The sequence below is a fragment of the Amphiura filiformis genome, chromosome 6, assembly GCF_039555335.1.
Source record: "Amphiura filiformis chromosome 6, Afil_fr2py, whole genome shotgun sequence".
NCBI lineage: Eukaryota > Metazoa > Echinodermata > Ophiuroidea > Amphilepidida > Amphiuridae > Amphiura > Amphiura filiformis.
Genome location: NC_092633.1, coordinates 49,808,284 through 49,832,657, shown reverse-complemented (window position 1 = coordinate 49,832,657; position 24,374 = coordinate 49,808,284). Strand labels below are relative to the sequence as shown.

At 38.8% G+C, this 24,374-nt stretch overlaps 1 protein-coding gene and 1 long non-coding RNA gene across 2 annotated transcripts; both read left to right on the top strand.

Moving 5' to 3' along the window:
* The first annotated feature begins 4,198 nt into the window (after nucleotides 1–4,198).
* LOC140155548 (uncharacterized) lies at nucleotides 4,199–9,692 on the top strand. The gene is made up of 3 exons (XR_011859397.1): nucleotides 4,199–4,289; nucleotides 8,656–8,774; nucleotides 9,567–9,692. It is a non-coding gene; the product is annotated as an uncharacterized lncRNA (long non-coding RNA).
* Nucleotides 9,693–9,752: 60 nt separating this feature from the next.
* On the top strand, nucleotides 9,753–22,223 carry LOC140154584 (aqualysin-1-like). Its single transcript, XM_072177151.1, has 8 exons — nucleotides 9,753–9,794; nucleotides 9,998–10,127; nucleotides 11,653–11,756; nucleotides 13,439–13,586; nucleotides 17,005–17,186; nucleotides 18,736–18,907; nucleotides 19,744–19,886; nucleotides 21,334–22,223. The coding sequence occupies exons 1-7, from the start codon at nucleotides 9,753–9,755 to the stop codon at nucleotides 19,875–19,877; spliced, it is 912 nt and encodes a 303-aa protein (XP_072033252.1). The 3' UTR covers nucleotides 19,878–19,886; nucleotides 21,334–22,223.
* The last annotated feature ends 2,151 nt before the right edge of the window (nucleotides 22,224–24,374 follow it).

The window sequence follows — 24,374 nt, the reverse complement described above, 5'->3', positions numbered from 1 at the left end:
TAAAATTCATAAATTTGAGGGTAAAATTCATAAGTTTGAGGGTAAAATTCATAAATTTTAGGGTCAAATTCATAAATTTTAGGGTCAAATTCATAAATTTTAGGGTCAAATTCATAAATTTTAGGGTCAAATTCATAAATTTTAGGGTCAAATTCATAAATTTTAGGGTCAAATTCATAAATTTTAGGGTCAAATTCATAAATTTTAGGGTCAAATTCATAAATTTTAGGGTCAAATTCATAAATTTTAGGGTCAAATTCATAAATTTTAGATCAAAATTCATAAATTTTAGATTAAAATTCATAAATTTTAGGGTAAAATTCATAAATTTTAGGGTACGATTAATAAATTTTAGGGTAAAATTCATAATTTTAGAACTAGATTCATAATTTTAAGGTAAAATTCATAATTTTAGGGTATAATTCAAACTGTAAGGTACAATTCATGTACAAATGTATGCATTTCAAAAGCTTTCGCACCCACCCCCTTCAGCGTTTCGTGCCTCGGAGCAGGCCAACAAATCCCCCCCCCCCCATATTCAAAATCTTCCGGAGCCTCTGATTAGTTAATAAGGCACTAATTGTAATACGCCATGGTTTTTATGTAGCGCCTGCATGGATGTCAAGCCCGGGGGACAGGGAGGGACATGTCCCCTCCACATTTTGGGATGGACAAAAATGCCCCCCCCCCCCCGGCACGTGTCGGCGCGGCAAATACCTCCCTGGTTTAAGTAGCCTAGGTTTAGGCCTACTGTAAAAATACAGGCAATATTCGGTATTGTACCACGATTTTTGCCTAAAATAGTATGAAATTCTCGCTATTCGCAATAAGGGCGCAGCCAGCGGTTTGCGATGTAATCGTGATGTATCATGGGAAAATAGTGATGTATCATGGGAAAAGGTCGACATCCAAGACCGCGCAATACGAATATTACCATGCTATTACATAGGAACACGTGACAATATTTTTTAGTTTGTCAATATAACGGTATTACACGCAAATCGATAGAGAAAAATTAATTGTGCACATTTCAAATCACATTATTAAGTATTATTGAGTATCGATTCGCGTGTAACAGCTTTATTTTGACAAACTAAAAAATATTGTCACGTGTTCCTATGTAATAGCATGGTAATATTCGTATTGCGCGGACTTGGATGTCGACCTTTTCCCATGATACATCACGATTACATCGCAAACCGCTGGCGGCGCCCTTATTGTGAATAGCGAGAATTGAATAGAGGGGCTAAAAATAATATAAGAAGTTTCGCGCGAACAATACGCACATTTGTTCCCGTAAATTTGGCCGGTAAAAAGCTCAAGTTCGGTCTACCCCCGGCCTACCCTAATGTCTTCAGTCTCTCACTTTAATCAAACCATAATGTGCTGTGTATCATATGACTGGGTGAACAAAAATAATAAATTCTCTGCACCAAATGGCTTTAATTGGACCTTCATTTTGCAAAATATTTCACTCCCTCCTCCTGTGCTGTGTATGGACAAACAAACCCTCCCCCCTTTCGCTTTTGCTTTGGACACCTACGGTATGTGTAAAACAATAATTTATGCAATAATAGTAAAAACATGTCCACGAATGGCCTTTCATTACACCAATTTTCGGCTTTTTCAAACTAACATACTAATAGTACCAACTTGGTCCACCAAATGGCTTCAATTGGACCTTCATTTTGAGACAGAGACAGAAGGAATGAAGAAAGTGAACTAAGGTATTAAAACAGCCAGCAGGGACTGAATATTTCCTTCTTAAAGTTCCAAAATGAAATTTTCTCGAGATAGTTCGATTATCTCGAGACAACCTGATTATATCAGAACATTATCTCGAGATGATTTAATTATCTCGAGATAATTATTACATCACCATTGCGTATCACTGTAGAAACATATGGGCCGGGCATATGGGAAGGTTGATTTTGAAAAAAATACCAACAAGGTATCATACTAATAATAATATATATATAATATGTGCAAAAAGTTCGTTCCGCCCTTATGTCCGGTTTGCTCTAAGCATAATATCACTATAGTTAGAGCACCATCAGCTTTAGCCCTCAGGATTACTTGCTATGAATGTTCTTAAGGTATGCATGGTGTAAAAATTCTATAGCCATTATGGTTTTCTTCTAGTGTGGACAGACGTGTGTCTTGAGGGATTTAAAGAACCACAAACCTCAGAGAATTTAAAGACGGCGTCCAAAAAGAAACCCGACAATTGCTTGTTCAAGGAGAGAGAAATTGCTAGAGAATGGAGGAAGAAAGGTCTTAACCATAGAGAAATATTGTGGTCTATTCTAAAAGAAAGGTTTTTTTTTTAAGCCTCAAACCCCAAAATCAAAAGTCGCATTTTCAACGATTTTTAATGGGAACGCATCGTTGTATTGCACACAAGCACCACGGGCCAATCAATAAAGCACACAGTGTAACAGGCACAATTGAATCGTTAAAATTGCAACTTTTCATTTTGGGGTTTCTTGCTCAATGTTCACGAACAGGGTGTCAAATGAGAAAGAAAAGTCCAATTAACAAAATGTATATTTCAGAATAATCCAAAATTATCACGTTATTGAGCAGCAAGGATGAATATAACTGACGAGTTTCTTTTTGTGCCTGGTGTATGTTAGAAATTGAGATAAAGGCAAAAATATGGAGTATAACAAAATAATGAAGTACGTAAGAAAATAGAAATGACAAAACTTTGGAATCAAGTAAGCTAGACCTTTTATGCTTTCAGTTTATGATAGCCTAATGTAATAATAGTGACTCTAAGTTTTCTATATAGCCTATGGGACCTTTAAAGCCACACATTGACAATTGTCGTTTCCCAGGAAAATGAGCACACTCAGGGATAGTCTTACAATAGGGTCTGATTTTCCCCGAGGCCACCCGGGGACACTCACTAAAAATAGGTGACGGGGATGTGCTGGTTTACTGAACGCCCCCTAACCCAGTGACCCCTTTTTTGTTTTCCTGTTACCAGAAGACCCCCTTTTCCCAAGAATTTTAGACAAATTTCTGATAATCTCTTACAGAATTACCCTATTTTGTCACATTTTGATGACTGTTTGAAAATTTTATCTCAACTTTTACATTTTGTCCCAATCTTTGGTAAGATATTCAGAAGCGAAAAGGGAGATTTGTTTATCCACACACAGGGTTGTTGGAAAATTTTGCGAAAATTATGTACATTTTTGGCTCCAATAATTATATCAAAAAGGATTTAAATACCGATAATATAGACATAAATTCCGCAGGTGCATGGGTACTGGGTCGATGTCATTCAACCAATGATGCAACCGTGAGTGGAATCAGCCTGTCATGAAATCGAACCATCGTCCATTAAAGTGGGATTATTTAATCAATAATTGCCTATACGCTGTCGAAGTTACGTAATAATCGGATTAATTACCATAGCAATAGATTAATACAATTTTTGAATAGATCGCCCTGCACTACAAGCAGGTTGCACTGATCACCTGCAATCATAGATTGAATATAATACCGCTCTTTTCAAAGATAAATCTTACAGGTTCGAGTGATTAGTATGATATGGTTCAATGCAGAGCTTACCGCGTGAACGTTCTAGTGAAGTGCGGTATAATTCAAAAATTGCTTTACCCTATTGCTATGGTAGTTAATTCGATTATTGCGTCACTTCGACAGCGAATTGGGCTACTCCAGATCAGGGTTGTTCACCCCATAGAGGACACGAAAACTACATGAAATAGCAAATTGGAAATCCACGTCATAATAGTATAAAAAGTATGGGAATCCAGGACACAATCATTTGCTACATTCTTGGAAAAATGGTTCTTGTAGATACATACCATGCATACAGGACATTTAGGGTTGTGGGGGTTTGCAAGAACCACAAATGTGTCTTTCTGGCCTTTACAGAACTTTGTTTTAATGTCTGGAATGTTTTTTCAGCCTCTTTTGCATAACTTTTAAAGTTCTTTGTAGAACTATTTAATGTTCTTCATACAAGACAGCTTAAGAACCTATTTAGGTTCCACATCACAATCTCAGAAACAAAATTTTGACTTATTCCAAGTTTGTCGAAATAGGTCAGAATTTGTTTGGCTGTCCATCGTATGGGATTGGGTGCACATGTTCAAGTTCAAGTGGTCATTTGTGAAGTGGTCAATTGCTGATTATCTTATCATGTTGATTAGATGCCAGTACTTTCAATTGTTGTCAAAAAGTATAAAACACCCTGCAGCTCAACTTCTAGTCACTTTCTGCCTGGAACGAATTCAGTGGACAAGCCCGAAACGGTAAGGCAATACAATGCTTCTTGTATCTCTTTAAATGTATTACTTTACTTCATTACTTTTTTATTCTCATCATCCACTACTTTACTTCGTACTTGACTGTCTTTTTTTTGGCGTTGTTGTTTTTATTACGCGTTGATGGTTGTTCATCATTGTGATTCCTTCTTTATTGATATAGGCTATACAGGCTTTGCGAACATCCTCTGGGATTCCTGTAACTTGCGTATCTAATAACCAATCATTCATCGTTTAAACTTGGTGGGGTGCACGTGTGAACTTAGATTAATATTCGATCTCTGCCTTATACAAAAGATTGCAGCATAATGTTTAGTATGGCCTCGGTTTGAGGCGTTCGGGCTCTGGGATAGTAATTTTTTTGGGGGCTTCTAGATTTATTTTTATTTTGGTCTCTGTAAGTCTTGTCTAGTCTCGGTCCCAGCCGATTTGTGCTCCTTGGTCACTTAGTGACGGATCAACACAAACCGGCTGGGACCGAGACAAAGTCTTGTCCACCTATATCTCTGCTGTAAGTATTCGCCAGCGAAGTGTTACGTGTAATCCAATTATCACCATGTCAACTGGATCACGCTTTTGAGTTCTGCACCACGATCGAAATGATCGTAACACAAAGTCAAAAGGTGCGTGATCCAGTTACCAGGGAGTTATGTCACCACTTCGCTGGTGAATATCAAATCGCTAGCGGCAGTGATCAGGGATATGAACCGGGAAAAGTTGCTGATCCCAATTTTCATCACGTAACTGCCCTCAACAATAATATCTCAATCTATTACAGGCTCCGCATTAGAGAATGAATTTGGAGAAAACCTTCTGATAATTACAAACACTCGCTGAGCAGCAAAACCTTCCCTCTAAGCTTTTAATCCGATAAGCTGATCATCTATTTGTTTTCATGAATTGGAAGACATTATTTGATGTATTACTGAGCTCAATCATCTGAAATTACTGGAGCGTGAGCCACCCAGGCTGGTGGCTCAGCATAGTATTTTATTAACAGAAGGTTTTCTCAAATTCGTTTCCTAATGGTTAGTGATCGTAGCGAAAAAGGGAGCCTATATTGAGAAATTGTTGTTGAGAGCAGTTCGTGATGAAAAAAAAGGGGACAGCTGTGAAAAACTCGTGCTAGGAGCAGAGGATATGCTAAAAAATCACTCATGTTTAGATGTCCTAAAACAAAAAAACACCAAAGCCTAATTATGATAAGTCACTTCTATGTTAGGTTTATCTTACCTTAAAAAGATTTGCCCTTCATCGTTTTACATCACTCAGAACGGTCGTCACCAGCTTCTATTGCTATGCATATCGCTAAAAGTCGATCGATACATGTTGAAATCAGCACAAATCAGAGAGACACCTTCTTGCTATGAAATTTAAAGCAATATTTTTTTCCTTCAGTAATGTCAGTTAAAAACATAGTGCTTGGATATACATTTTTTTAAATCCTGGTTTTAAAATTAGGCATGAAATTGTGTCTTTTAGTGTAAGATTTTTGATTTTTATAAGCCTTAACTTCGCTTAATTTTATGTTTTAGCGTTTCAAACTAATATAATTCGCTAAAGAAAGATATTTCCTATACCTCTGTAAGGCACATCGTGTGGGTCTATATATTATAGTTTTGTCAGAGTATCCGTTTTGATATCAACTTTTTCCAAAATGTCCAACCATTACTTCATTTCTAATACAACCAGCAGAAATAATCGATATTTCTATTGTGGCTTGCAAAATCATCCATACATGGGTACATTCGCGAGTTGATTTTGACAAAATTGGTAGTCGGATTTGAAATTCAAAACCGAAATCTGACAAAACTATGACATATAGCTTTATATGATGTGCTTTAGAAAGTTGGGAAATCTCTTATGTTAGCGAAAACGTTGACCCCAGAAAAAGCTCGCGGGGAGAAATGAAGCCTGTGAAAATCGAGAATCTTACACTAGTAGCCCGTAGCCCAAATTTCACGCCTAAAAAATACAGTAGAAAGCATTGTAGTTTTCTTCTGCCATTTACCGAAGAAACCGTAGCGTAGCCAGCGGGGGCAGACAAAACCTGAAAGAAAAAGTGCCCCTCTGACCATGCTGACAAAAATTGAAAGAGAAAATCAGGAGGGCAATTCAGGAAAAGAAAAGAGGCAAGGAGCCCTTTTTCTACCAAAATTCAGCCCGATCATCGACTAAAATAGTGTAAAATACAAACTTTTTGCGCGCTTCGCGCGCACATTGTACAGATAAAGCCCTTTCCATCCTGATAATGGGCGAAAATAGTGTAAAATACCAAATTTTTCCGCACATCGTCCCAATAAAGCCTTTTTTGATATACATACAGTCTCTATGTATTGTATGATGCAATTGTAATTTTTTTCGTCTAGTGCCCCCGAAATTTTATCCCCCGACCAAAAATGCTGGCTACGCCCCTGCGAAGAAATGAACATTATTCATTCAGTGAACGGCTCTTTTCAGAGCCATCAGTAGGTAAGGAGCGGCCAACATGTCTCATTCTTATGTAGGCCTACTTTGTTCTGAAGAAATCAGAGCTACTCCTGACAAAGGCTGAAAGTTCCAAACTTGTCCGACGGTGAACCCATGAACTCCCGACAGTAAAAGCCTATTACTGCTTGAAATAATTAAGATATTAAACAATAGCATTGAGTACTTTGAATTCGTTACATAAAGAGGCAAAACTGCGCAACTGTGGACAGTTGCATTTTCAAGGTATCTTAACAAAATAGGGTGTAGGTCTATGTGTTTTGCACAAGATAAAACGTTCTTCTTAAATTATACCGTTTTCCTGAAATGATCAGATACTTCTTCAGTAAACTTCTTTTTGACTCAGGGTGATTCAAGTATAATATTCTGATAAGGATCTAAACTTATACGAAATCCACTAGCCATTTATTTGGTTTTAGAAATCATACCAGATACATGGCCAATGGATCTCAAAGTTTCACGGGGAAAAACTCGCTGAATACCCGAACAGAAATAGACGGTTAACAAAATATAACTTCACACACTTCACAATAATCTTCAATTCCGCATCATCAAATCAACAAAGTATATAATCTATTTGTGAACAAAGTATATAGATTACGGATTGAGTACGCTTGCGGTCTGTCTCCTTCTTTAACTGGCTATCGACTACACAAGATCGTAGGCGAGCGTGATTGATGAGAGAAAGACCGCGGAGCGATATATTTAAATAATTGAAAAAATAGAAAGAAAATAGCGCCATAACAATTCTTTCCTATGCCTACACTTTAGGAGCCTATCACTCCCTCGCTCTTCTTCTCCCTCTCTTCACTTCTCCCCCTCTTCCTTTCTTTTTCTTTTTGTCTTCCTGTCCTCCCCTCTCCTCCCCTCCAATCTCGATAGCTTCTATCCACTTCTCCTCTTTTCACTCCTCGACCGCTCCTTCACTCCATCACTTACCCCTGGATTTTAAAATGGATATTCGTGGTATTAAGAAACCCATTGACTTTACTGAATTACTGAATAAGCATATAAACATGATAACAACATTATACTGCGAAATAGTTAATAAATTGAAACAGAGAGACACACACCTACACAGACGAGACACAGAGAGACACGCACCTATATAGACGAATCCAAATTCACGCATTCCTACACCTCAAAGGCAGCCATAGCTGGGTCCCCACTGGGTTTATCCCATTTGAAATGTGAAATGATGCGCCCTTGGTGGGAATTTTAAACTGAATTCCATCACCCATATTACACGTAGACAAAAGAATGAAGAAAATATGCAACACAATACATTATAACATCGATTTTTAAGCGACTTTATGATCCACCCAATTGGGCAGTCACAACACCAGTTTGGTACAGAGGGGACCCAGTAATGGCCGAATGAATTCTGACCATCACTTGGCTCGTTGGATTCGTCTATACCTGGCAGCCACCCCGTGTGGTTCCGGGTAATCGATCAGCAACTCTATTCAATTTACTATGATTGAAATGAGGCGCCTAAATTAACGTGAACGGTAAATCCATCGACGGTAAAGTGTGCTTTTGTATGCTGGCAAAGACTCAGTCACATGCACACCCGTGGGCTGTATGAGAACAAAAGGTACCTCTCACTCAAGTGGGCGCTTTCACATGACTTTCTTTTGATCACTTATCGATATCCTGCCTGGTAAAGCGTTAATACGCTGTCAGGTCAGTTACCGATTTAATGGCGGAACACTTTTGTCCTGAACAAAAGGTACCTCTCGATAACTTGTCGGCAAATCAAATCGTTACAAAGGAACAATGCGTTACGTAATCTATTGTGTCTCCGTCGATTTAATAGCTCCATGGGGTCAACACACTCATTGAATGTCATTTTTATTACCTGCAGAACAAACAGGACCAATCATGAGAGTACTCATTCTTCTCGCCGTAGTGGCTGTAGCCATGGGAGCCAGACTCCAAAGAGCACAGGAGAGGATTCCAGGATCCTACATCGTCCGTCTTCAGGTACAGCATGGTTATAATCGGCGTATGTGATTATGACAAATAATTATTTATAAATACTTTTTTAAGAAGTTGACCCGTTTTGAAGAAAATTCTAAATAATTTAATTTCTTTTTACAATCGAGTATAGTATATAAGCCTACTATAGCAGAAAAAGTTGACTGCTCAGTGTCAGAAGTGGGTAAGTGCAATAGCTGCCATGTGTAACTGCCATATATGGAGATGAGTATAATATATGTGTAAATTGCCAAATGTTCACGGGGCAGCTGTATTGTACTTACCTAACAGTCGAAGTTCATAAGCAGCGTGTAATATTAATTGGACTTATTTTTGACATTGGCTTATGAAGTTAAAAAAAGTTTAACGGCTTTTTATAATCTTGGTTTATCAGCAACGTAGCTTGCGACACTGTCACCACGTCTTCATTCAGCGTAGCGTTTCAATCTAAGGTCACCTGACCACCCGATGGGTGGTCAAGTGCCAACAGATCATCGTAGATGGTGGGCAGGTCTTATCCGACATCCCTGTTGATGATGTCAGTGGAATTTTCAGATTTCCTGAGATAATATAATATTTCTTTTATTGTAATGAATGGTCCGTGGAGCTGCAATCTTCTAAGGGATGAAATCAAAACTCGGGTGACCGGCGATTGAACCGCGTTCCGTTGTTTAGAACAAAAACCGGCTCCAACCGGACGGAACCACCCGGAACCGGCGACCGACAGCCGGTCAAGTTTAGATTTCATCCCTAAATCACTGCTCATAATACGATTTGCTCTATTTATCACTCATGCAGAAAGGTGTAAATCTGGATGGGTTCATGTTTTCGGAGGGATTCGCAAAGCTCAACGCATTCGTAAAATACCAATACAAGTCCATCAATGGCCTTGCCGTGAGGATCCCAGACCATCTTGTTGAGAAGGTAAGTCTGTGACAGGGGGTGACACTAAATTCACGGTTTTTGTATTAGCAACGTAAACCTATGACGAATTTTGTTGGGTTGCTCTTAACAAAGTTAGGCAAGGTATTGATCGGTTATCAAACGTTGTAGTCTCATGGTCTCTCTCTCTCTCTCTCTTCCTCTCTCTCCCTCTCTTGGCTTTGCTCCATCAAATTTCTTCCGTATATATATATATATAGTCACACCACCACAAATACTCATGCATATATATTGATGAACTTCGATAGGTTGCAGACATTAATTTTGTCTTTACTTTTACTCTACAGCTGATGGCCCTTGATGGTGTCGACTTCGTAGAAGAAGATGGCATCGCCTACACCCAGGCAGTCGCCTCATGGGGTATCGACCGTGTTGATCAACGTAACCTCCCTCTTGATAACACATACACTGCACCACGTAAGTAACAAAAGCTAAAAAAAGGCACAGTGTTGCAGTTTGATTTTATATATATAAACTCATTGCCAGTATACAATGCTTACATTTGCCATTCAATGAACGCTCTACTGGTTCCCTCCTACTGATGATACTACACCGCAGTAGTACATGCCCTATTACTTTTCCGGTAAAAACCTTAAGGGCTGGGGTAAGGGCAAACTAAAAGTACATGTAACTGAAGAGGGGAAGCAACGAGGAATCCCTTATACAGCGCCAGGTAATGACCGGGCCACCGAGTGCGAGTGTGCATTTATTTTGGAAGGTTCATGTTTGTTTTAAAACCAAAAATTTGATATTTTGGTGACATTTCAAGAAAGCGACATGCCAAATACAAATCTTTGGGCACATACTTTGTTATTGTTAATACAAATCTTTTCTGCATACCAACGTTACAATTCGTTTTGGCCGCTGATTTAGTAATAGGCCTATTAGAGAGATATACCTAGGATTGCTTCAATTGCCTCTGTATACTTGGATTAAGGTGGCCAAGGTCATCCATGAATGCTCGTATTGGTGGTAGTTCTTCTGCACCTTCCCATTCTACACCAGGTCCTGCTTTTTCTGCAGCTCTAATCACAACTTCCATTGTTAGCACAAACAGGATTGGAGAAATTGCACAGCCCATTGGTATTCCAACTTCCAACCTCTGTCATGTGGTTGTGTACTGTGTCGTTGAAAACCGCATACGGAAATCGCTGTAATACTGCATGATGAAGATTCTCACCTTCTCAGGAATTCACATGAATCCCCCCATGGCAAACTCAATCAGCGCATGTGGAACAGAACCATAAGCATTTGCCAGATCGAGCCAAACAACTCAGATCCCTTCTCAACTTCTTGGATTCCTGTATGGTATGCCATATCATACTGGTGTGCCCTAGGCACCCTGGGAACCCTGCAATTCCAGCCTCTTGTACTGATGTAATGACGAAACCGTTCTCAAGCACAACGAAATTCTCTCTGCTAAGATTCCAAGCAATATCTTTCCTTCTACATTCAGCAGCGAGATAGGACGGAACTGGCTCAATGTACTGGAGCATTCCTCCTATGGGATGTAAACACCTTCAGTAGTACTGCATGGCAGAGGGACCACATCCTGCCTCCATACAACTCTCAGCAACCTCCACAGGAATTTCCTAAGTTCACCACACTTCTTGTAGACTTTGTATGGAACTCCATTTGGGTCAGGTGCAGAAGCTGATCTAGCTTTGTTGATGAACTTCTCAACTTCAACAAGTTTTAGTTGCGCAAGTTCAAACTTAACGCCAGGTTGAGTTGGCTTCACTAAACCTGCGATGTTAGATATCAAACATGTCAAATGGTCCCCTAGCTCTTCCTGTGGGACTCTAAGTTCTCCACTCTTGCTACTAACTTAGTTTGGACAAACTTAGTTTGGACAAATGTACAACACCGTTGTTCAAGTTTCCAAAATCACCTCAACTATTATAATTCCAATGTGTTTCTTTGATCACTTCTATTTATATAGGTAGCGGCTCCGGAACAACAGTATACATCATTGATACTGGTCTTCGTCACTCCCACAACGACTTCGGCGGTCGTGCATCTTACCACTGGGATTACCAACCAAGTGTAAGTATTTATAGTGAAACACCGAGCAAAATCCCGTCCGTTTTGTGATTAAGGTTCAGTATCAGTATTGGGGGGGTACCAGAAATTTATTGGGAACATACCGATCTTGAGTTAAGGTCAGCGGTCACGTTTTTGGCTCTATGGGGGTCAAAAACATCAATGTGCTCCGATTTTGCCAAAATAGGTATCAAAATGTTCGTTTTGATAAAACAATTCAAATAAGGATAGGATTGCACCATATTGGATGTTTCGTTACCTAGGTACCGTAACACAGCAAAATAGGTCAAGGTCAATATGCCTCAATGGTACACTCCCAACCCCAGGCTCACACACTAGTCAGTGGTGTAGACAGGGGAGCCGGCGGGGGGGTGGCTGCCCCAACAGAAATTTTCAGGGGACGGTAATGAGTAAAGTGTCATTAAAATGACTGAAAAATGCATGATGCAGTCATGTCTACAGTAGAATTCATCTCGACCTTTGCAGGACTTAACCCCATTAAAAGCTATTAAACCAAGATAACACTCATTGAAACAGCTCAACTGATTAAATCGGATCTTCTCTGGTTGTGCACAAGTGACTGTTTTCATGTGCGATATCGCAATAAAGCTGGTATTCATAGCTTCAGTTGGGTAACCGATTATAAGGGAAACGAAAGGAAACAATGTTATGTGTGGCTTTGTTCACGAAATCAGACAATGTCGTGCTTTTTGTAAACCAGCATTCTTGAAAATGAGCAACATAATGATTTTTGACTTAACACGGTTTAGAAATAATTTCTTCATATTTTTGGTGTTATCTGTCGTTTACATGTCCTTCCTAAAACACAAAAGTACGACCCTCTCAAACACCTAAATTAGCTAAAAATTTAGGACATGTTACAAAACTTTATTTTCTAGAACCTATTTAGAATAATTTAAATGTAGCTTTTACCGGTTTTTTGTGGCATCCTTCAGAAGTGAGCGGTCCGATACCAATATTTTCGGTCAAATCTCCATTCAAATAACACGGGGAGTTGGCTAGCTATGCCTTGCCCTCACTCATATTTTACAAAAGTACGACCATTTCTGAACATCTAACCTAGCTGTAATTTTAGGTCATGTTAGAGAAATATATTTGCTAGAAGTTTTGGAGAATAAATAAAATATTGGCTGGTTATTTTTCACAGTGATGTTAACTAGGCAAGTGTCCATTCTCCCAACATACATCATTTGTAGGGGTCACGCGTCAATGGTGAGAGCACTGTGTATTGTGTATAGGAAAACGGACAGTAACTGCAGTATGGGACGAAAAATATACCGTATAGGGACGACAATTTGGCTTTGCCCCTCATACTAAAAGGAATTAGAAAAAGAATAAAATAATAAAAAAGAAAAAGAATAAAATAATACAAAAATATCAATGTCAAATTGACTCAATAGAACTCAATGTGACTCACTATGGGTAGGGGGCCTAATTTTGATGTGTTGCAAACTAGGTAACAATGACAAATAATTTGAGACCATTTTCACCAAAATTACTCCCATCCTTGCTTATTCCCCGCATTCAAATGCTTTTTATGCATTATGACCAACCCCCACTAACATGCCTAAACAGTCAAAAAGACTGAGTCAATCAGGAGTCTACGACAGAAATAATAGGCTATAGTTGAAAATCTTGTACTTTCGTACTCCCTTACTATATAGAATGGAGGCGAGGATTGCAACGGGCACGGAACTCACTGCGGTGGTACTGCTTCTGGGTCGACCTATGGTCTAGCAGGGGGTTCTATGTTGAAAAGTGTTCGTGTGCTCAGCTGTCAGGGATCTGGTTCCTGGACTGACGTTATTTCGGGTATGTACTCGTCCCTATGCTCAGCGCACAGCGTCATCATCAGGTAACTAAACCAATACGCTCTGCTAGCGAAACGCGTGTCCAGGAGGTGAGAGTTCATAAGTGCAATAAGTCGAGAACCTCGAGTCACAGGCATGTCAGAAAATGATATACCACCAAAAGCCATTTTGTTAATAACGAATGGTTCCTGTTCTAACTAGTACCTGTCGAACGGTCTCAGTGGCTCGAAACTCATTAGGGTTACATGCCGCATTGATTTGGTGGTGTGCGCCCTTCCAGGGCCTAGGGCCTTCCAGCTGATGAGAGGCAGCGGCGCATGCGAAGTGGGAAAGAAACGTATCTGCGGGCGTATCTGTCTATCGTACAGGTGGTGTACGGCAATCGTATTTTGTTCTCCTTAGCCGGTTGATTTCGAAACTATGAAACACGGCGGAACAAAATCGCCATTCGTGGCTGTTGAATAACTAGTGGATTCACCCTGAGACGAAGATATATAAGGATGATGACTCTGTGCAGCGTAGCCTAGTAAAGTCTCAAAAAAAATGCAATTTTACACTATTTTATACCCAAATCAAGGTATTTACTGAAGGTGTACGTATTTAGGCCTACACAGTGTTAAGAACAAGAGATATTTCTTTTTCTTTATTACTTTAAGTTGTTGGAGGCAATGGCCCCATCCCCATTGTGGCCTGTACACCATCCGCGATAATCAACTTTTGAAAAGCACCCTAAACAAGGATTTAACCCTTGGCTAAAACAATACCCTAAACAGGCGTTTTCACACCCTAAACAGGGATTTATTCCTTGCATCAAATTTCATACCCTAAATTTCATTTCCGCGTATTAGCAATTGCAATTTTGCTACCCTTTTTTCCAATATTTCATGTTTTTGACACCCTAAACGCGTTACGCGCGTATCGTGCTTACCCACGAAAAACTACCCTTTTTACGCGTTTTCATTATCGCGGATGGCGTACAGGCCACAATGGGAGTGACCCCCCCCCCGTGCCCCATCCATATCAAAGTATTTACCGAAGGTGTGCCTACACATCAGTACTACAGTTCTTGAATTGTCGGAGGCAATCCCCCAGGGGGCCGGTCAGTCACGCCACTGCATAAAACTATTAAAATCAACACGAATGTGCATTTAGGCCTTTGCTTACAGATCTAATCAGTGCACCAGCAACCATCCCAGCAAACACAAAAACGTTTTAATAACGTTTTAAATACGTTATATTTTGGCTTTTGGTTTAGGTAAAAACGTTTTAATAACATTAAAATGTCGGGTTATATAAAGGTCATGATAACGTTTTAAAACGTTTTGTATGAAAACACACTACAACAATATTTTTAAATGTTTTCAAAAAATGTTATTGTAAACTATTTTTGAAAACATTTTGGCCAAATATTGTGTCAATACTTAAATAACATTATGTTAAAATGTTTTAACCCAGCAAACACAGAAATGTTCTTAAAATGTTTTTTCTAAAACCTTTTAATAACATTTAAATGTCGGGTTATATAAAGGATATGAAAACGTTTTTAAAACGTTATTGAAAACATTTTGAGCAAACATTTTCGCAAAATATTTTTTCAACCCCAAAATGACATTCTGTTTAGAATGTTTTGTATCAAGTTTTCAAGAATGTTTTTGGAATGTTATTAAAACGTTTTTATACCCTTTATATAACCCGACATTTAAACGTTTTCTGTAAAACATTTTTATTTGCTGAGCAGTAGATTATCAAAAATTGTTTTTTAAGGTTATGAAAACGTTTTATACTGTTAATATACCATTTATATAACCCGACATTTAAACGTTTTAGGACAACCTTTTATAACCTTTTGCGAATGATGTCGAAAACGTTTTGTGTTTGCTGGGATGATCTATACTACTCCCCATTCCAGAAAAATACAGCACTAATTTTTTGAGAATGAAAAAACGTTATCAACTTCTGTCAAATGAGACACAGCTCAATCCTTATTCATGTAGTAGGCCTACTAACTGTTAAATTTCACTATATTTGGTCAAATTTATAAATTAAGGTCCAAAAACGTGCATTTTTAGGGTATTTTTCACATACTGTGACAATCAAGTCTAAAGACTTGTACGAAGTACGATGTATGCATTCTAATAATTGGAAAAGACGTGTTTCATTCTTATAATCTTGAATTATAGTAACACAAAAATGTGAAAATTGCAGCAAAATTTCGGCAAACTCAAGGTTTTGAATGCTTGGACATGTTCCAATTGATTAAGTCTTTGGTTTTTGTGATTCGATTGTCAGAAAACATGCCGAAAATGCATGTTTTTGGCTCTTTGATCAAGAAATTAGAAAGTAAAAAAGTGAACTTTCTTCTTTTATCTCCATACAGTTAGTAAATGAATGATTAGGGTTGAGCTATGTTTCATTTGGCAAATCCCAAAAAATTAGTGCTATACTTTTCTGGAATGGGGAGTAGGTCTACCTAAGATGAAATCGCTGTACACTTGTGTTAGGATTCGTCGTCTTCATTTTCCTATAGCATAAGACAGCGATGCTCTTAAACGAGGCTCTTAAAAGTTATTTTAAAAAACAGTCTGCCATACGCATCATCATTATGGGAGTGCGGGTGCCCCAATCCTTCCCCGGGGACTCGGGGCAGTGCAATATTTATAAGCCCCCCCCCCCCCAGGGTAAAATATTCGAACGGCGTGCCAAAATTGCTACCCACGCTCCTTCCCCATATGTTCCCCAGGGCTCATAATTATTGCCTATTCCATAAATCCAGATTAGGCCTATATAGCCAACTTATTAGGCCTATAGGTCTACACATTTTTCGTAATTGACCACTTTGTCGGCGTTTGGCTCTGCTAACTCCAATTAGGCCGGAGTTAGCGAAGCAGAAACCTGAAAGCGAGTACAAAGATGTAAATACGCCCAATTATGCAAAGTTAATTTGCCAAGAGCCTCCAAGTAACTATAAGGACTATCTAGCTGAGACTGTGTACATATGTAGTACAAGCACAATAGAAATATATTTTGTATAGCATGTTGCTAATTTTAGTCTGCATAATTAATTAGAGGCTAGGCCTATTAGAGTTTATTTTATATTTTCAAGATATTAACCCTAATTAATTATGCATATTATAATTATTGCTAAACACAATATACTTCTATTGCGCTTGTACTACATAATGTACCCAGTCTCAGCTAGATAGTCCTTTAACTTTGCATAATTGGGCGTATGTAATTTACATCTTTAGCCTCGCTTTCAGTTTTCCGCTTCGCTAACTCCGACCTAATTGAAGTTAGCAGAGCCAAACGCCGCGAACGGCGCGGCAACGAAGTGGTCAATTACCAAACATGTGTATTCGATATTATTTTAGTCTTTTGTCATCATGTCGTACCTATTTCTATTGACTCCAACACAATAGGAATTGAATCAGTCGGCCAAGCTAGCGGAATGAGAGTTGGATCCATGTCTCTCGGTGGCGGTTCAAACTCGGGTGTTGATGATGCTGTAGAAGCCGCTGTTGCTAATGGAGCTGTTATATCAGTAGCTGCAGGAAACTCCAACGCCAATGCGTGCAACTATTCACCAGCAGGTGCACCATCGGTGAGTGCTCATAGTCTCTTTTCTCAGTTTTCTATAATCATGAGCAACATCTGAATGCTGACTGTACTCATATAGGCTGTTTAAGGCACATGCTGTACTTAAAGCCATAATGTACAATCGTGTAATATGAAATTGGTTAATTTTTGAACTCCCCACCCTAAAAAGATGGCGATGTTACGTTTTTCCAAATTCGACTCAAATTAAATGATGATATCTCTGCCAAGCAAAAAGTTATTGTCATGCTTGTGGTCTCATTTTATTGCTAAATAAAATGCACTTCCAACCCTGTAAAAAAGAAATTCTTTAGCCTTTTTAATACTGATACTGTGCTTCATAGAATTCAGAATGGACATGGTGGCGGAGGTGGGGGATGTGGTACAAACAAACTCTATGCATGGGATTGATATTTTTTAGTGCTTAATCTGCTTCTGCAAAGGCTGTACATTGGATTTGGACTCTATTTAGCATCTAAAAGACTCATGACCTTACAGCTAAACAATATATATGTGTGTATATTTGAATTGCTTATGCCTTCAGCTTTCCAAAAATGTATACTTTTGCTAGTTTAGGGTTGATAATTGTGGAGATAATCTATAATTTGAAACTCGATTGGTGTAAAATAATATTTGTGATGTAACGCTAAGGGTGGCGGTTTCCGGACACATGGCCGTTCTCCTATATAACTGCATGTTAAACAGCCAAAATAACCAGTAGGGTTTCTTTCACTTTACGTTGTTATTTCAGCTCAAAATGGACAGAAACCCTCTCCGATCATTATTGGTAGTAATATTACTAGTATTATTTCAGCAGTTTGAGAATAGAATATCATATTTAAAATTTGAAGGAAATCGTACATTTTGACTTTAAGATATAGACGAATATATCCAACGAGCCAAGTCATGGTCAGGATTTGGTCGGCCATTACTGGGTCCCCGCAGCACCAAACTGGTGTTGCGACTGCCCAATTGGGTGGATTAAAACCGCTTAAAATTCGATGTTAGATTCTTTTGTGTTGTAAACTGTCATCATTCTTTTGTCTACGTGTAACACGGGTGATAGAATGCAGTTAAAAAATACCCTCCAAGGCCGCATCATTTCACATTTTAGGTGAGATGGAGCCGACGGGGACTCAAATATGGCTGCCATTGAGGTGTAGGAATGCATGAAATTGGATTCGTCTATAGGTGATAAATTAGGCCAAGGTGAGAAAATTTACCAACTTCTAGTACCCGCCCCTCTGATATTAGGCGTAGAAGAAAACAATGCTCATATACAGTGAGAAAGAACCAAATAGGGAAGCCTATTTTCACTGAGGAAAAGTTTACCAATTTTGGTCCCCCCACCAAAAAAATAACTTTTCCCCATTTGCCCCTCCCCCGAAAAGACATTCCTGGTACGGCCACTGGGCATAGTAGGCCTATACCGCCTACTGTACTCAAACCACGTATGGATTGCCAGTCTACCAGTGCCACTTTAAACGTTAGGCCTACGTATGAAACAATAACATCCTTTTGGTACTCTAATCTTTCTTTTAAAATTTATTATTCAGGCTATTACTGTAGGCTCAACAACCAGTACCGATGCCCGATCATCATTCTCCAACTACGGTGCTTGCGTTGATCTCTTCGCCCCTGGATCCAGCATCACCAGCGCATGGCATACCAGTGACTCTGCCAGCAATACCATCAGCGGAACTTCAATGGCTTGCCCACACGTCTCAGGTAAGCAGCCTACAAAAATGAAAACAAAAAAGGAAGAGGGAGTTAGAATAAGTTGTAAAATGCATCTCGCTTTGACATTTGACCCGGTATAGGCCATTATTGTCATTATACTTGCAAATGTTCGCGCGCTTCACGCACATTGGTCACAGTAAAATCATTTCAGTATATTCAAGTAACTTGAAGCAAGAATTATGTTATAGTGGTGGGCTGGGGTGGGGTGTAATTGTAATTAAGAGCTATAATAGTCAAATCATATTGCCCAGGGCTGCAGGGGCCATCAAAAGGTAAATCCGGATCTGAAAGTATATAATATAGTCTCCAAAATTCCACAGCTCTATGGTCTCCACATACATCGTGGTCGATGTAAAAATCATACGAATCCGGATACGGATATTATAATTCATCTATTTTTTTTTGGTGTGATCAGCTAAAACTATACCTTTAGCGCAGATTCAAGTAAAAAGCATATACCCTTATTTTTTGGAACGGTATTTTCGCAAACTTTGATTCAACGGAGTACCACAGTTCACAAGTCATGCATGATCTCTGTTTAAAGGCCCATTCAGTGATTTGCTCATCCGGACGATCATAAAAATCATCAAAATTCAGATTTTGGTACCTTTGTCATTGTCATAGATGTGCTAACATTGTCATAGATGGGCTAATAGCCCGCTATAGTGGTTCAGCCGAAAGCCGTGTACTAACGACAAAATAAGACATTTTACATGAATCTGTAATTTATATTGACAGTACTGACGGCTGCGTTACTTTTTGTGAGGTTTTCCATACAATATTAATACTAATAATAATCATAATCAACATTTCAATCATCGCAGGAGGAGCCGCCCTACTCCTTGCCAGAGGTGTATCCGCCGGTGCCGTCCATGACACCATTGTTAATGAGGCAACTTCAGGCGTAGTAAGCAACCCAGGAAGGAACAGTCCAAACCTGATGCTCTACGTCAGTTAAATACAAATAGTAAGTTGACATGTATGCCTATATACTCTATACTTTAGATTAGATTTACATTAGATTTTAGATTTATTCATAAATATTCATAATTCATATTCTATAACACCGGGAGGGGCTCACATTTGGGTGGGTAATCTCCCCGATAATCTATTTTCACGTGTGACACCATCATGGGCGTCAATTCAGGGTGGACAGGACCGGGGACATGTCCCCCCTCCACCTTTCGGCAAAATGACCCATTTTTTGTTGTTTTCAGCCACTTTTAAACCATTTTGGCCGGGTGCCCCCCCCCCCCCCCCACATGGCGCTAATGCACACCATCACCTGGCCCCATATTCAGTAAGAAATCTACGTCACTGCCCAGCAGTGGTCAACGGCGTAGCACACATTTTAGTGTGAGGGGGGGGGGGGCCAAATTTTCGTCCCCATTTGTCAATTTTTTCCACCCATTTTTAGTCATTTTAACGACACTTTACTCTTTGCCGTCTCCATTCTCATCACTGATCTCCCCCGGATAGCCACTGCAAAAGGGCTTTCCTCAAACTTTTGAAATGCGTAGGCCTATGTGTAAACATTTTAAAACTCAAACCCCGGGCTTTTTTCTTTTTCTACGTATAAGGGCGACCTACAGCAAACACAACACGTTTTCAACATCATTCGCAAAATGTTAGAAAAGTTTGACAGAAAACCTTTAAATATCTGGTTATAAAAGGGCATTAAGCATTCTCATAACAATTAACATTCAAAATCGTTTTTTGAAAATGACCGTGCCGAATATGCAAGTTATTTAAGTGTTGACAAAATATGCGGCACAAAATGTTTGCAAAAAACATTTTACAGTAACATTTTGACCACATGTTAAAAATGTTAGATATGTGTTTTCATAATTATAAACATTTTAAAATAACGTGTTTATGACCTTTATCCCGACATTAATGTTTTAAAACGTTTTAAAAACTTCATTGGTCTCGCACGATCATTGATATCGCACGATCATTGATATCGCACGATCATTGATATCGCACGATCATTGATATCGCACGATCATTGATATCGCACGATCATTGATCTCGCTTGGTCATTGATCTCGCACGGTCATTGATCTTGCGATCTGTCCTGTAAAGAACCTAAAAGTGTTCTGGAAAGGCTAGAATGAACCATCTAAACCTGAAAAATGTTTTGCAAAGGCCAGACAGAACCATTTTGACGTTCTTTCAATTTTCAAGAACCCTTTTTCAAAGAGGGTATCGACCTTTACACTGTTTGTCACTATTTTTCTGATTCTGTTCAGAAACAAATTGAGTTTGGTAAAATGAGACAAAAAAATGACCAATGGGGATGATTATTTGGCTTTTCCCTTCCACAGTAGGCTGGTTACGACCACCATGCATTACCGCTAAGACAGCACCACCACCGCCAGTAACACTCTTTTCTTATTACTTTAATTTCACAGATTTGCGAATGAGAACTGTGCAGACACAACGATTGCAACAACCTAAAACAACATTAAATTGTTTCTGATTATTAAGGATTTAAGGCCGGATAAAGGAACACTATAACGCTTTGCGTTTACTGTAACATTACCATATTCAATTACATCTTACCAATTATATTGTCATTACTATTCGCTGAAAATCATAACGTAACACCGTTTAAAGATCGTTATGGCAGCTCGGTTGGAAATGCCACGAAAAACTCACTGCGCTGTTCCAGTTTAAATCCACCCCCTATGGAAGACATGACCACACAGAGGGTGTCGATTTCAAATGGAGTCACCCATTCTGGTAACCCCGTTTGAAATGCACACGCCCTGTGTGGAAGAATAAGGTCATGTTTTCCATAGAGGGTGTATTTCAACTGTAATAGCGCAACTGTGATCGGTAATCGTAGATTGGAAACAACTTGTTTAGCTGGACAGATAGCAGCCCGATCACGAAATCATATATGGAGCGGTATAATATTGTGTATTTTATGTGTGGAAACCAACATGTCTGACATTATTATTATTCTCACTTAGATTTGAAACAATGTGTCAGTGAGTGTACAGTTCTTCAACATCTTTGTTCATTCATCAAACGACCTTTTACTACATTGGGGATATAAGATCTCATATTCTACGACTTGAGGTCAATAATTGTTGAGCTATGATAGTGACTGGATATTAAGGAACTGTGCCCCTGACGATGAGACCATTTTTGACTCTTAGTGTCTTATTCATTTCTGTCAATGGGCGTGGCCGGTTTCTTACCGCGGCAAGTAGAGGTCAAAAGTGTTTAGTATACCGAGTCACTGACATCATGCATTTTCCAACGAATTAGTGACACTGGTGAATCTGACATTATGATCGAAATAAAATAAATCATATAAATAATTTAAAAAAATATTATGTTCCGATTGCTTTATTTCTTTTTCAACACAAAATGACCATACTGGTATGCTCCCCGGAAAGACCCCCTGTTTTTGGACCGCGCTGCTCCGAAAGACCCCGAATTTTACCAAAACAGAGCTCTGAAAGACCCTTGATTTGGATAATTCCAGCTCTGAAAGACCCCTAAACTGCTAATTCTTCACATTTCTGTGGGTATTTTTTTCGGGCGATGTTTAACCAGAACTAAGACGCTTGATTTTGACTGTTTGCTGCTGCAAAAGACCAATACCCCCCCCCTTACCTGTTGGCAGCACCACTGACTCCCTTTTACTGGTGCGCCGTCAGCTCCCAAAGACCCACCACCTCAAAATTCCGGGGAGCATATTTACAAAAAATATATGATGTGCCCCCTGATGTATTGTGCGAATGCTGTTATGTAACCCTACTGAAGATAGCTCATAATCAGTAACTACCCTCCCCCCTTAAATAATGGCCATTATTAAAAATCGGGCTATTGGATTACAAATCTGTAAAATGCGTTGGAAGCAGAATTTATTTCTGCGCATTTTGACACCTCATTTGATACGATAGCCCAGAAAACAATAAAACACCAGTCAATTTAATGTAGTGAGGTTATTTGAAAGTTGCACTTACATCAATACAAAAACACTCGGATATCATTACACAGATTTCCTCCCATACTGAATACATATCAATAGAATTATCTGCAACTTTCAGATTTTGGGTTACATTGATTTAAATGTACGCTGTGACGTCAGTATTTAGTCAATTGCTACAAATGAGGTGTCAAAATGTGCAGAAATAAATTCTGATTCCAACGCATTTTACAGTTTTGAAATACAATCGCCCGTTTTTGAATAATTAATGGGGGTTAGATACTTTTTTCGAGATGTTTACCGTATTACATTTTGTGAATCCTGATATCTACCTGATATTCACATTGTGTGAATGCTTATATTATTACATTGTGTGACAGCTGATTTATTGTTGTTAATAAGTTATGTACGTTTTTCAAACGTGTTGTTGCTTCAGCCCCTTTACAATATAACTCTAGAACCTATCTGTAAAATTTGAATTCTTCTGTGCACACTCGCTATGATATGATCAATGCAAGTTTTGCCAAAGCTCACTACCATCCCGGACTACCATTCGCAAGATGCTGTGAACTACCAAATCACACCAGTTTAAAATAGTTGCTAACCTTTAGGGTAAATGTACAATGTATGCTGACTATATCACGCTTCTTTGTACTGCTAATGACCTTTCTACTCTTCAACCAGAACTACAGGCAAACCTACTTAAAGGGCAGGTCTATTGCATAAACAACATCATATCATTGGCAAGCTAATATTATAAGGACAATGAAAATGACGCCTTTTTTGAAAAAGTAAGACGTTTAAAATTGATATTCCGCAAAAACTAACTTAAGCGGTGAGTTCCTTCGAACGAGACAGATTTGGCCTAGAAAAAGGTGACGTCATGAAATGAGATGTGCCCACTTTGAGAAAAGGGACTATAAATGCTCTCAATGGACAGAACGTATACTGTTGTTGTTCACAGAAAAAAATTCTAAATTAAGTATTACAAATTTAATGGTTTTTAAACATATGGATAAAATCAGCCGCTTCTTTTTATTAGTAAATTATTGTGATTTACAATTCATATGTATATCAATATCATGAGAAATATTAGGCCTAAAAAATAAATAAATAATTTGAGCTTAGAACTTCATCGTGATCATCTGATGATATACACGTCCACAAACTCATGTATCTGATTTCCCTGTGCGATATCAGTTGGATGAAATATTACAAAGCAAACGCATAGTAACAATACTGTGTGAGCTTTGTTTCCGAAATGAGAACAATAGGCTGCACATTGTTATGCAGCATTGTTATGGTAAATAATAGTACAACTTAATGTTGCTAATGTCAAACTTGTCACACAAGTAAATGAGAGCATGATATAGTGTCCGCTTCATTTACCTACGTCATCAGCCAAACGGGGGAAGAACATGTACACTTCAAACGGGGGAAGAACACGTACGAGGCTGAACTTTACCCACACAATGTCTCCTTTTTCACGAGAAATACGCATTAAAAAAT